The sequence below is a fragment of the Salvelinus fontinalis genome, chromosome 1 (assembly GCF_029448725.1).
Source record: "Salvelinus fontinalis isolate EN_2023a chromosome 1, ASM2944872v1, whole genome shotgun sequence".
NCBI classification, from domain to species: Eukaryota; Metazoa; Chordata; class Actinopteri; order Salmoniformes; family Salmonidae; genus Salvelinus; species Salvelinus fontinalis.
In genome coordinates, this window is record NC_074665.1 from 100,588,474 (window position 1) to 100,601,668 (window position 13,195).

General features: G+C 39.1%; 1 protein-coding gene across 1 annotated transcript in view; it reads left to right on the plus strand.

Annotated features, from left to right (window-relative positions):
* The window catches only part of LOC129862304 (protein eyes shut homolog), a 344,128-nt gene that overhangs the window by 302,214 nt on the left and 28,719 nt on the right, over positions 1-13,195 (plus strand). The window contains exons 25-26 of the mRNA XM_055933847.1: positions 4,103-4,269; positions 5,646-5,790. Coding sequence (XP_055789822.1) covers positions 4,103-4,269; positions 5,646-5,790 — 312 coding nt within the window. The remainder of the gene's footprint in view (positions 1-4,102; positions 4,270-5,645; positions 5,791-13,195) is intronic.

Consider the following 13,195-nt stretch of genomic DNA (forward strand, 5'->3'; position numbering starts at 1 on the left):
TTACATTTACATTTAAGTCATTTAGCAGACGCTCTTATCCAGAGCGACTTACAAATTGGTGCATTCACCTTATGATATCCAGTGGAACAGCCACTTTACAATAGTGCATCTAAATCTTTTAATGTGTATATGTGTTCTATATTGTATATATGTGTTCTATATTGTATATATGTGTTCTATATTGTATATATGTGTTCTATATTGTAAATATGTGTTCTATATTGTATATATGTGTTCTATATTGTATATATGGGTTCTATATTGTATATATTTGTTCTATATTGTATATATGATATATGTGCTCTATATTGTGTGTATGTGTTCTATATTGTATATATGTGTTCTATATTGTATATATTTGTTCTATGTTGTATATATGAAATATGTGTTCTATATTGTATATATGTGTTCTAGATTGTATGTATGTGTTCTATATTGTATATGTGTTTTATATTGTATATATGATATATCTGTTCTATATTGTATATATGTGTTCTATATTGTATATATGATATATGTGTTCTATATTGTATATATGTGTTCTATATTGTATATATGATATATGTGTTCTATATTGTATATATGTGTTCTATATTGTATATATGAAATATGTGTTCTATATTGTATATATGATATATGTGTTCTATATTGTATATATGATATATGTGTTCTATATTGTATATATGATATATGTGTTCTATATTGTATATATGATATATGTGTTCTATATTGTATATATGATATATGTGTTCTATATTGTATATATGTGTTCTATATTGTATATATGATATATGTGTTCTATATTGTATATATGATATATGTGTTCTATATTGTATATATGATATATGTGTTCTATATTGTATATATGTGTTCTATATTGTATATATGATATATGTGTTCTATATTGTATATATGATATATGTGTTCTATATTGTATATATGTGTTCTATATTGTATATATGATATATGTGTTCTATTATGTATATATGATATATGTGTTCTATATTGTATATATGATATATGTGTTCTATATTGTATATATGTGTTCTATATTGTATATATGATATATGTGTTCTATATTGTATATATGATATATGTGTTCTATATTGTATATATGATATATGTGTGCTATATTGTATATATGATATATGTGTTCTATATTGTATATATGATATATGTGTTCTATATTGTATATATGTGTTCTATATTGTATATATGATATATGTGTTCTATATTGTATATATGTGTTCTATATTGTATATATGATATATGTGTTCTATATTGTATATATGTGTTCTATATTGTATATATGATATATGTGTTCTATATTGTATATATGATATATGTGTTCTATATTGTATATATGATATATGTGTTCTATATTGTATATATGTGTTCTATATTGTATATATGATATATGTGTTCTATATTGTATATATGATATATGTGTTCTATATTGTATATATGTGTTCTATATTGTATATATGATATATGTGTTCTATTATGTATATATGATATATGTGTTCTATATTGTATATATGATATATGTGTTCTATATTGTATATATGATATATGTGTTCTATATTGTATATATGTGTTCTATATTGTATATATGATATATGTGTTCTATATTGTATATATGATATATGTGTTCTATATTGTATATATGATATATGTGTGCTATATTGTATATATGATATATGTGTTCTATATTGTATATATGATATATGTGTTCTATATTGTATATATGTGTTCTATATTGTATATATGATATATGTGTTCTATATTGTATATATGTGTTCTATATTGTATATATGATATATGTGTTCTATATTGTATATATGTGTTCTATATTGTATATATGTGTTCTATATTGTATATATGATATATGTGTTCTATATTGTATATATGTGTTCTATATTGTATAGATGATATATGTGTTCTATATTGTATATATGATATATGTGTTCTATATTGTATATATGATATATGTGTTCTATATTGTATATACATGTTCTATATTTGTCATGACTTCCGCCGAAGTCGGCTCCTCTCCTTGTTCGGGCGACGTTCGGCGGTCAACGTCACCGGTCTTCTAGCCATCGCCGCTCCATTTTTCATTGTTCCGTTTGTTTTGTCTTGTTCCCCGCACACCTGGTTTACATTTCCTAATCACACTGCATATATATATTCCTCTGTTCCCCCCATGTCTTTGTGTGGAATTGTTTTGTTTTGTGTTTATTGTATCGTGCCAGTCTGGTTTTTTTCACCCTGGACATTGCCTGTACCCTATTGGGGACATTTTGGCGAAACTTATGGTTGTATTCTTGACGGTATTTTGCGCTTGTCACTTTTGCCAGGTGGCTTGAGTTGTAGCTGTTTGCGCCTGTCTGTTATTGCTTTTGGCAAATAAAGTCACCTGATCACCTATCTCTGCTCTCCTGCACTTGACTCGAAAGACCAGCAGCGAAAACCCTGACAATATTGTATATATGTGTTCTATATTGTATATATGTGTTCTATGTTGTATATATGTGTTCTATATTGTATATATGATATGTGTTCTATATTTTAAACTCAGCAAAAAAAGAAACGGCCCTTTTTCAGGACCCTGTCTTTCAAAGATAATTCGTAAAAATCCAAATAAATTCACAGATCTTCATTGTAAAGTGTTTAAACACTGTTTCCCAACCATAAACAATTAGTGAACAAGCACCTGTGGAACGGTCATTAAGACACTAACAGCTTACAGACGGTAGGCAATTAAGGTCACAGTTATGAAAACTTAGGACACTACTGAGGCCTTTCTACTGACTCTGAAAAACACCAAAAGAAAGATGCTCAGGGTCCTTGCTCATCTGTGTGAACGTGCCTTCGGCATGTTGCAAGGAGGCATGAGGACTGCAAATGTGGCCAGGGCAATAAATTGCAATGTCAGTACTGTGAGACGCCTAAGACAGTGCTACAGGGAGACAGGACGGACAGCTGATCATCGTCGCAGTGGCAGACCACGTGTAACAATACCTGCACAGGATCGGTACATCCGAACATCACACCTGCGCGACAGGTACAGGATGGTAACAACAAATACCCGAGTTACACCAGGAACGCACAATCCCTCCGTCAGTGCTCAGACTGTCCGCAACAGGCTGAGAGAGGCTGGACTGAGGGCTTGTAGGCCTGTTGTAAGGCAGCTCCTCACCAGACATCACCGGCAACATCGTCGCCTATGGGCACAAACTTACCGTCGCTGGACCAGACAGGACTGGCAAAAAGTGCTCTTCACTGACGAGTCGGGGTTGTCTCACCAGGGGTAATGGTCGGATTCACGTTTATCGTCGAAGGAATGAGCGTTACACCGAGGCCTGTACTTTGGAGCGGGATCGATTTGTAGGTGGAGGTTCCATCATGGTCTGGGGCGGTGTGTCACAGCACGCTGTGCGTTACAGGGAAGACATCCCCCTCCCTCATGTGGTACCCTTCCTGCAGGCTCATCCTGACATGACGCTCCAGCATGACAATGCCACCAGCTATACTGCTCGTTCTGTGAGTGATTTCCTGCAAGACAGGAATGTCAGTGTTCTGCCATGGCCAGCGAAGACCCCGGATCTCAATTCCATTGAGCACGTCTGGGACCTATTGGATTGGAGGGTGAGGGCTATGGCCATTCCCCCCAGAAATGTCCGGGAACTTGCAGGTGCCTTGGTGGAAGAGTGGGGTAACATCTCACAGCAAGAACTGGTAAATCTGGTGCAGTCCATGAGGAGGAGATGCACTGCAGTACTTAAGGCAGCTGGTGGCCACAGCAGATACTGACTGTTACTTTTGATTTTGACCTTTGTTCAGGGACACATTATTCCATTTCTGTTTGTCACATGTCTGTGGATCTTGTTCAGTTTATGTCTCCGTTGTTGAATCTTGTCATGTTCATACAAATATTTACACATGTTAAGTTTGCTGAAAGTGAACGCAGTTGACAGTGAGAGGATGTTTCTTTTTTTGCTGAGTTTATATGTTCTGTATTATATATATGATATATGTGTCCTATATTGTATATATACAGTATATATATGTGTTCCATATTTTAATTCTTTGGTTCCAGGCATTGATGGAGATGACTTCCTAGTTCTGGGGGTTCGGAATGGCAGAATTGTTCACAAGTTCAACCTTGGATCTGGTGTGGGAACCATGGTCAGCGACCGGCTGAACCGTGAGATCGATATCCACACTGTGAACTTTGGCAGATCTGGGAGAACAGGATGGTTAAAGGTGCTTTGCTTTTTCAGTAACTTTCTACCCCTGAAAACAATGTGTAATCGATAGTGTGAGTTTCTTGGATGTTTTAGGATATGTATCATTTTGTAAAAAGGTTCCTTAATGCACTGTCATCTGAAAACATGACTGTTCCCATTCTGAGGTCAGAGGTCTGTGACTGGAATCTAAGCTCATATGTCCATTGACAGACTGCTATAACAGGAGTCTTCTCTTTGTGGATCCATTGACAGACTGCTTTAACAGGAGTCTTCTCTTTGTTGATCCATTGACAGACTGTTATAACAGGAGTCTTCTCTTTGTTGATCCATTGACAGACTGCTATAACAGGGGTCTTCTCTTTGCTGATCCATTGACAGACTGCTATAACAGGGGTCTTCTCTTTGCTGATCCATTGACAGACTGTTATAACAGGAGTCTTCTCTTTGTTGATCCATTGACAGACTGCTATGACAGGAGTCTTCTCTTTGTGGATCCATTGACAGACTGCTATAACAGGAGTCTTCTCTTTGTTGATCCATTGACAGACTGTTATAACAGGAGTCTTCTCTTTGTGGATCCATTGACTGACTGCTATAACAGGAGTCTTCTCTTTGTGGATCCATTGACAGATAGCTATAACAGGAGTCTTCTCTTTGCTGTTCCATTGACAGACTGCTATAACAGGAGTCTTCTCTTTGCTGATCCATTGACAGACTGCTATAACAGGGGTCTTCTCTTTGCTGATCCATTGACAGACTGCTATAACAGGGGTCTTCTCTTTGCTGATCCATTGACAGACTGCTATAACAGGAGTCTTCTCTTTGCTGATCCATTGACAGACTGCTATAACAGGAGTCTTCTCTTTGCTGATCCATTGACAGACTGCTATAACAGGAGTCTTCTCTTTGTGGATCCATTTACAGACTGCTATAACAGGAGTCTTCTCTTTGCTGATCCATTGACAGACTGCTATAACAGGAGTCTTCTCTGTGCTGATCCATTGACAGACTGCTATAACAGGAGTCTTCTCTTTGCTGATCCATTGACAGACTGCTATAACAGGAATCTTCTCTTTGTGGATCCATTGACAGACTGCTATAACAGGAGTCTTCTCTTTGCTGATCCATTGACAGACTGCTATAACAGGAGTCTTCTCTTTGTGGATCCATTGACAGACTGCTATAACAGGAGTCTTCTCTTTGCTGATCCATTGACAGACTGCTATAACAGGAATCTTCTCTTTGTGGATCCATTGACAGACTGCTATAACAGGAGTCTTCTCTTTGCTGATCCATTGACAGACTGCTATAACAGGAGTCTTCTCTTTGTGGATCCATCAAGGCAGAGCCTGAGTATGTATTGTGTACTGAATCATTTCTGTATCCTTTCAGGTGGACGGACAGAGAAACAGGACAGGCTCTTCTCCAGGCCACCTGGCAGGTCTCAACGCGCAAAGCCAAGTCTTTGTAGGAGGATATAATGAATATACTCCTGAACTACTGCCCCTCGGATCCAGGTTTCGCAATGGCTTTCAAGGTAAGATATTACAGTGACTCCACCAGCTTTCACGGCAAGACATTACAGTGACTCCACCAGCTTTCACGGCAAGACATTACAGTGACTGTAGTATTGCCACTATAATTAACTACTACAACCACTACTGACTATAGTGAGTATAAAATTAAACTGATAAACTGTATATAAACACCTTTTTACAACAGCATTTATCACAGTGTTTGTAACATGGCCTAGACGTCTGTCGAGTGGCAGCAGCATAGTGACAGGCTAGTTGCAGACAGTCAGACAGTCAGAGGGAGTGCAACACCATTCAGAGGGGGGAGAGGAGGTTAGAATAGAGCTCCAAAGTTGATTGTGCCTGCGTCCTTTAAAGGGGCAATCTGGGATTGGTACGTTTATTTTTTTTTACTTTTAAGTTGATCATATATAGCCATTGAGTGTTGAGGAATATAACTTATAAATGCCTCATGAGCTTAGTTCAACTGCCATACCCCATCACAACCCCATCACAACCCCAAATATAAGCTTGTTTTTACTGTGTTGTTTGTAAACACTGTAATTGTAAACAAAACTCTGTATAGCTTCAAAACATGATTAAAACTTCACTTTGATCTCATGGATGGTCAGTCCTTGCATCCATAGCTTCGCCTATGAATTTTACATTTCTCCAGCCCCATCCCTCAGCTGTTTACCAAAAACAGTGGCGGGTTAACAGTTTAGCTGTTTTTTTAATCATAGATTGGCCCTTTAATCACTTCACGCCTGTAAAGTTATGCATTCTCTGCAAATCCCATTTGGCCCTCTCATAAGTCAGTCAGACAAGGGCACCATCCAGATGATGATTGTCATAATCAGAATCAATTCTACTGGCTCCCAGCTGACCCTTAATGAAGCCTATGATTACATCCCAAATGGCAACCTATTCCCCATATAGTGCACTACTTTTGACCAGAGCCCTATTAGCCTCCTGGTTTAAAAGTAGTGCAGTGTATAGGCAACAGCGTGCCATTTGGGACAGAGCATCCTGAGTATAGTGTTGGTTGTGATTGTTAATGCGAGTGGGGCAGCGTGGTGGGGATATCACCTCCATAACTAACAGTAATGATAATAACAGATATTGAATATCATCACAAGTTGTTAAGGCAGAGGATGCTGCTGCCTCCACCGTGGTTATTGTCATGATGATAATGATGCCTTGTTATTGTGAAAGATCACTGTACTTTAAATGAAGGTGAACAAGTCTTTTTCCATTTGGTGGTTATATATGCAGACAGGAGCAATCTCCCTTGCTGCGTCCCAAATATAGTGCACTACCTTTTGACCAGAGCCGAATGGGGGTCAAAAGTAGTGCACTAAATAGGGAATAGGGTACTGTTTGGGACATAGCCCGTCTGTCTGTTTGGTTCTATTGAACAAACATCCCTATGATTCTATCATCTCTGTATAAACATACACGCTTTGGAATGAAAATAAGCCTGACACACACACACACACACACACACACACACACACACACACACACAGACACAGACACAGACACAGACACAGACACAGACACAGACACAGACACACACACACACACACACACACACACACACATCAATTGACTTGCTGTAGCTAGGTGTTAGTGGTGCTGTACTGTAGTCCCACCATGCAGGTAACCAGAAAGCAGCCAGAGCCCAGGGCGTGGTAGATCACATGTTGCTTTAGCCTTTTTGCTAGACACATAATGACAACTAATCAGACACGTGTGCGTGCGTGCGTGCGTGCGTGTGTGCGTGTGTGTGACCTTCCTGCAGTCCTAATGGCTGGCAGTGAACACTTGTCTACCAGTTATCGGTACATCCTCACACCCCTGTGGACAGACTAGGTGGCTATGGGAAGGAAGACACTACAGCTGGCACACAAATGGCACCCTATTTCCTACTTCGACCAGAGTCCAGCTTAAATGAAGTAAGACAGAACATGATTAGGGTTACAGCATTAGCAGTAGTTTGCATCCAAAATGGCATCCTATTTCCCTACATGGTGCACTACCCAATGGGCCCTGGTCGAAAGTGGTGCACTATATCGGGAATAGGGTGCAGTTTGGGATATACACAAAGACACTTCTGCTACTGCTGTATCCCTAAACATGTCCTGGGTCAATTCATTTACAGCTGCTAATCAAATAATGACAAACTAACCAGAGCGAAAGGCACCAGCGCAGTGTGGGTGTGTTTGTTATGGCCATGTCGAGATGTGTTTGTTGCCATGTTGAGATGTGTTTGTTGTGGCCATGTTGAGATGTGTTTGTTGCCATGTTGAGATGTGTTTGTTGCCATGTTGAGATGTGTTTGTTGTGGCCACGTTGAGATGTGTTTGTTGTTGCCACGTTGAGATGTGTTTGTTGCCATGTTGAGATGTGTTTGTTGTGGCCACGTTGAGATGTGTTTGTTGTGGCCACGTTGAGATGTGTTTGTTGTGGGCACGTTGAGATGTGTTTGTTGTGGCCACGTTGAGATGTGTTTGTTGTGGCCACGTTGAGATGTGTTTGTTGTGGCCACGTTGAGATGTGTTTGTGGCCATGTTGAGATGTGTTTGTTGTGGCCACGTTGAGATGTGTTTGTTGTGGCCACGTTGAGATGTGTTTGTTGTTGCCACGTTGAGATGTGTTTGTTGCCACGTTGAGATGTGTTTGTTTGTTGCCACGTTGAGATGTGTTTGTTATGGCCACGTTGAGATGTGTTTGTTGTGGCCACGTTGAGATGTGTTTGTTGTGGCCACGTTGAGATGTGTTTGTTGTGGCCACGTTGAGATGTGTTTGTTGTGGGCACGTTGAGATGTGTTTGTTGTGGCCACGTTGAGATGTGTTTGTTGTGGCCACGTTGAGATGTGTTTGTGGCCATGTTGAGATGTGTTTGTTGTGGCCACATTGAGATGTGTTTGTTGTGGCCACGTTGAGATGTGTTTGTTGTGGCCACGTTGAGATGTGTTTGTTGTGGCCACGTTGAGATGTGTTTGTTGCCACGTTGAGATGTGTTTGTTGTGGCCATGTTGATTCTTCCTGGATCACAGGATAATGAAGTAGCCTTGTCCCAGACAGAATGGCCCTAGGGCATGATAACTATTTCCTGTTTCTGTAGCGTGAGTAGCCTTGTCCAGATAGAATGGCCCATAGGGCAGGAGATATATTGCCTTTTTCTGTAGCGTGAGGCAGTTTGATGTACAAGTCCAACCCCTGGAGAGAACGCTAGTAAAATGAGTTGGGGAAAGGGGTTGAATGCATAGAAATATAATTCATATTCTGTTGTTGAGTTGTTGTTCTCCATCAGCTGTGTTGAGTTGTTGGTCTCCATCAGCTGTGTTAACTTGTTGGTCTCTATCAGCTGTGTTGAGTTGTTGGTCTCCATCAGCTGTGTTGAGTTGTTGTTTTCCATCAGCTGTGTTGAGTTGTTGGTCTCCATCAGCTGTGTTGAGTTGTTGTTCTCCATCAGCTGTGTTGAGTTGTTGGTCTCCATCAGCTGTGTTGAGTTGTTGTTTTCCATCAGCTGTGTTGAGTTGTTGTTTTCCATCAGCTGTGTTGAGTTGTTGTTCTCCATCAGCTGTGTTGAGTTGTTGTTTTCCATCAGCTGTGTTGAGTTGTTGTTCTCCATCAGCTGTGTTGAGTTGTTGTTCGCCATCAGCTGTGTTGAGTTGTTGGTCTTCATCAGCTGTGTTGAGTTGTTGGTCTCAATCAGCTGTGTTGAGTTGTTGGTCTCCATCAGCTGTGTTGAGTTGTTGTTCTCCATCAGCTATGTTGAGTTGTTGTTTTCCATCAGCTGCCTCCGTATTGTATTTGTCTGCGTAGCTGCTGAAATCAAACACAATAATCACAAAGCATGCCAACAGCTTGCCCTAAACAAGATGGTAATAAAATATACATTTAAGTGTGAAATGTTGCATGTTTAAAAAAAATAGATTTTCAAAATAAAACAATTATGTCCAATTTAATGATGGCAAGATGTTTAATGAGATTTTAACAAGATATTACTGTAATGCTTTTCTTTAGACTTCTACAATGTGTTTATCATAATAACTAAAGGTCATATCTTACAGACTCTCATTTCATCCAGCTGTGACACATTAAGATAATACACACACTGGTTGGTTTTTACCTTTGTTAAATGTTTTCGCTTTAATGTCAGTTTGTTTTGATTAGATTTCTATATGCCTCAGGCATTCAGAGCTGACTGGTGTTGATTTCCTTTTATCAGACTGTCAGAAATATCTTTTGATCTTCTTATAGGTGGGTTATACTTGTCTAAAACAAATGACAAACACAAAGTTTGCACAGAGAGTTTAGTAATTTATTCATGTTTATGTGGTTGAAGGGACTGGTAATTCATTTGAGCTTTAACACCAGTGATAAGAAGTTACTTCAGATGGTCAAAGGTTACTGTTATGTTAACTCATTGGTTTTGACATTAATAGTCCATGACGAATATAATGCCTTTAAAACAATGCTAGTCTAGTCATTGAAATATAATGCCTTTAAAACAATGCTAGTCTAGTCATTGAAATATAATGCCTTTAAAACAAAGCTAGTCTGTTCATTGAAATATAATGCCTTTAAAACAATGCTAGTCTAGTCATTGAAATATAATGCCTTTAAAGCAATGCTAGTCTGTTCATTGAAATATAATGCCTTTAAAACAATGCTAGTCTGTTCATTGAAATATAATGCCTTTTAAACAATGCTAGTCTGTTCATTGAAATATAATGCCTTTAAAACAATGCTAGTCTAGTCATTGAAATATAATGCCTTTAAAACAATGCTAGTCTAGTCATTGAAATATAATGCCTTTAAAACAATGCTAGTCTAGTCATTGAAATATAATGCCTTTAAAACAAAGCTAGTCTGTTCATTGAAATATAATGCCTTTAAAACAATGCTAGTCTAGTCATTGAAATATAATGCCTTTAAAACAATGCTAGTCTGTTCATTGAAATATAATGCCTTTAAAACAATGCTAGTCTGTTCATTGAAATATAATGCCTTTAAAACAATGCTAGTCTAGTCATTGCATATGCTGTTCTAACAGTATGTGAGGTGTGGATACTCTAGATCTGACTGATTGGACATCAATATGGGTTGCATCTCAAATGGCAACATATTCCCTATATAGTTCACTACCTTTGACCAGAAATAGTGCCCTGTACAGGGAATATGGTGCCATTTAGGACACACCCTGAACTCTCTGTTAGCTCAAACATAATTTCCTCAGTGTCATCTACAGTATACTCTTATCTAATACCAAATATCACCCTCCTCATCCTCTTATCTAATACCAAACATCACCCTCCTCATCCTCTTATCTAATACCAGACATCACCCTCCTCATCCTCTTATCTAATACCAAACATCACCCAGACATCACCCTCCTCATCATCTTATCTAATACCAGACATCACCCTCCTCATCCTCTTATCTAATACCAAACATCACCCTCCTCATCCTCTTATCTAATACCAGACATCACCCTCCTCATCCTCTTATCTAATACCAAACATCACCCAGACATCACCCTCCTCATCATCTTATCTAATACCAGACATGACCCTCCTCATCCTCTTATCTAATACCAAACATCACTCTCCTCATCCTCTTATCTAATACCAAACATCACCCTCCTCATCCTCTTATCTAATACCAGATATCACCCAAACATCACCCTCATCATCCTCTTATCTAATACCAAACATCACCCTCCTCATCCTCTTATCTAATACCAAACATCACCCTCCTCATCCTCTTATCTAATACCAGACATCACCCAGACATCACCCTCCTCATCCTCTTATCTAATACCAGACATCACCCTCCTCATCCTCTTATCTAATACCAGACATCACCCTCCACATCCTCTTATCTAATACCAAACATCACCCTCATCATCCTCTTATCTAATACCAAACATCACCCTCATCATCCTCTTATCTAATACCAAACATCACCCTCCTCATCCTCTTATCCAATACCAAACATCACCCTCCTCATTCTCTTATCTAATACCAGATATCACCTAAACATCACCCTCCTCATCCTCTTATCTAATACCAGATATCACCCAAACATCACCCTCATCATCCTCTTATCTAATACCAAACATCACCCTCCTCATCCTCTTATCCAATACCAAACATCACCCTCCTCATTCTCTTATCTAATACCAGATATCACCCAAACATCACCCTCCTCATCCTCTTATCTAATACCAGACATCACCCTCCACATCCTCTTATCTAATACCAAACATCACCCTCATCATCCTCTTATCTAATACCAGACATCACCCTCCTCATCCTCTTATCTAATACCAAACATCACCCTCCTCATCCTCTTATCTAATACCAGACATCACCCAGACATCACCCTCCTCATCCTCTTATCTAATACCAAACATCACCCTCATCATCCTCTTATCTAATACCAAACGTCACCCTCCTCATCCTCTTATCTAATACCAGATATCACCCAAACATCACCCTCCTCATCCTCTTATCTAATACCAGATATCACCCAAACATCACCCTCATCATCCTCTTATCTAATACCAAACATCACCCTCCTCATCCTCTTATCTAATACCAAACATCACCCTCCTCATCCTCTTATCTAATACCAGACATCACCCAGACATCACCCTCCTCATCCTCTTATCTAATACCAGATATCACCCAAACATCACCCTCATCATCCTCTCATCTAATACCAAACATCACCCTCCTCATCCTCTTATCTAATACCAAACATCACCCTCCTCATCCTCTTATCTAATACCAGACATCACCCAGACATCACCCTCCTCATCCTCTTATCTAATACCAAACATCACCCTCATCATCCTCTTATCTAATGGCAAACATCACCCTCATCATCCTCTTTAACCATCTGTAATTGTTGACGACAGTATATATTTGCAGTTTGGCAACACACACACACACACATATGCATGCGCACACAGAAGTCTTTCATTGTAGTTGACAGTGATCTAATGGGATGACAGTTTGACGACTAAAAATGAATGCTTCTGTTGTTTCCCTGAAGCAATGAGAATCAAAGGTAACAGGGCTGGAAACACACACACACACACACACACACACACACACATACACACACACACACACACAAGGTAGAGCTAGAGACGGCATCATGCCATGAAAATTCCTGCGTGAACATGACATTTCCACAGCGTCCTGTTTATTCCAATGACTAATGCTGCAGAGAGAGCGAGAAGGGGGTCTGCGCACAATGCAGAGATGGTGTGTCTAGGCAAGGGTCTGTGTGTTGTTTGCATGTGTGTGTGAGAGAGAGAGCTGGTTTCCAAGCCTAGGCTAGTGTGTTCTGGAGGATTTATATTTATAGTAGACAGTGTGCGTCCCAAATGACTCCCTATTCCCT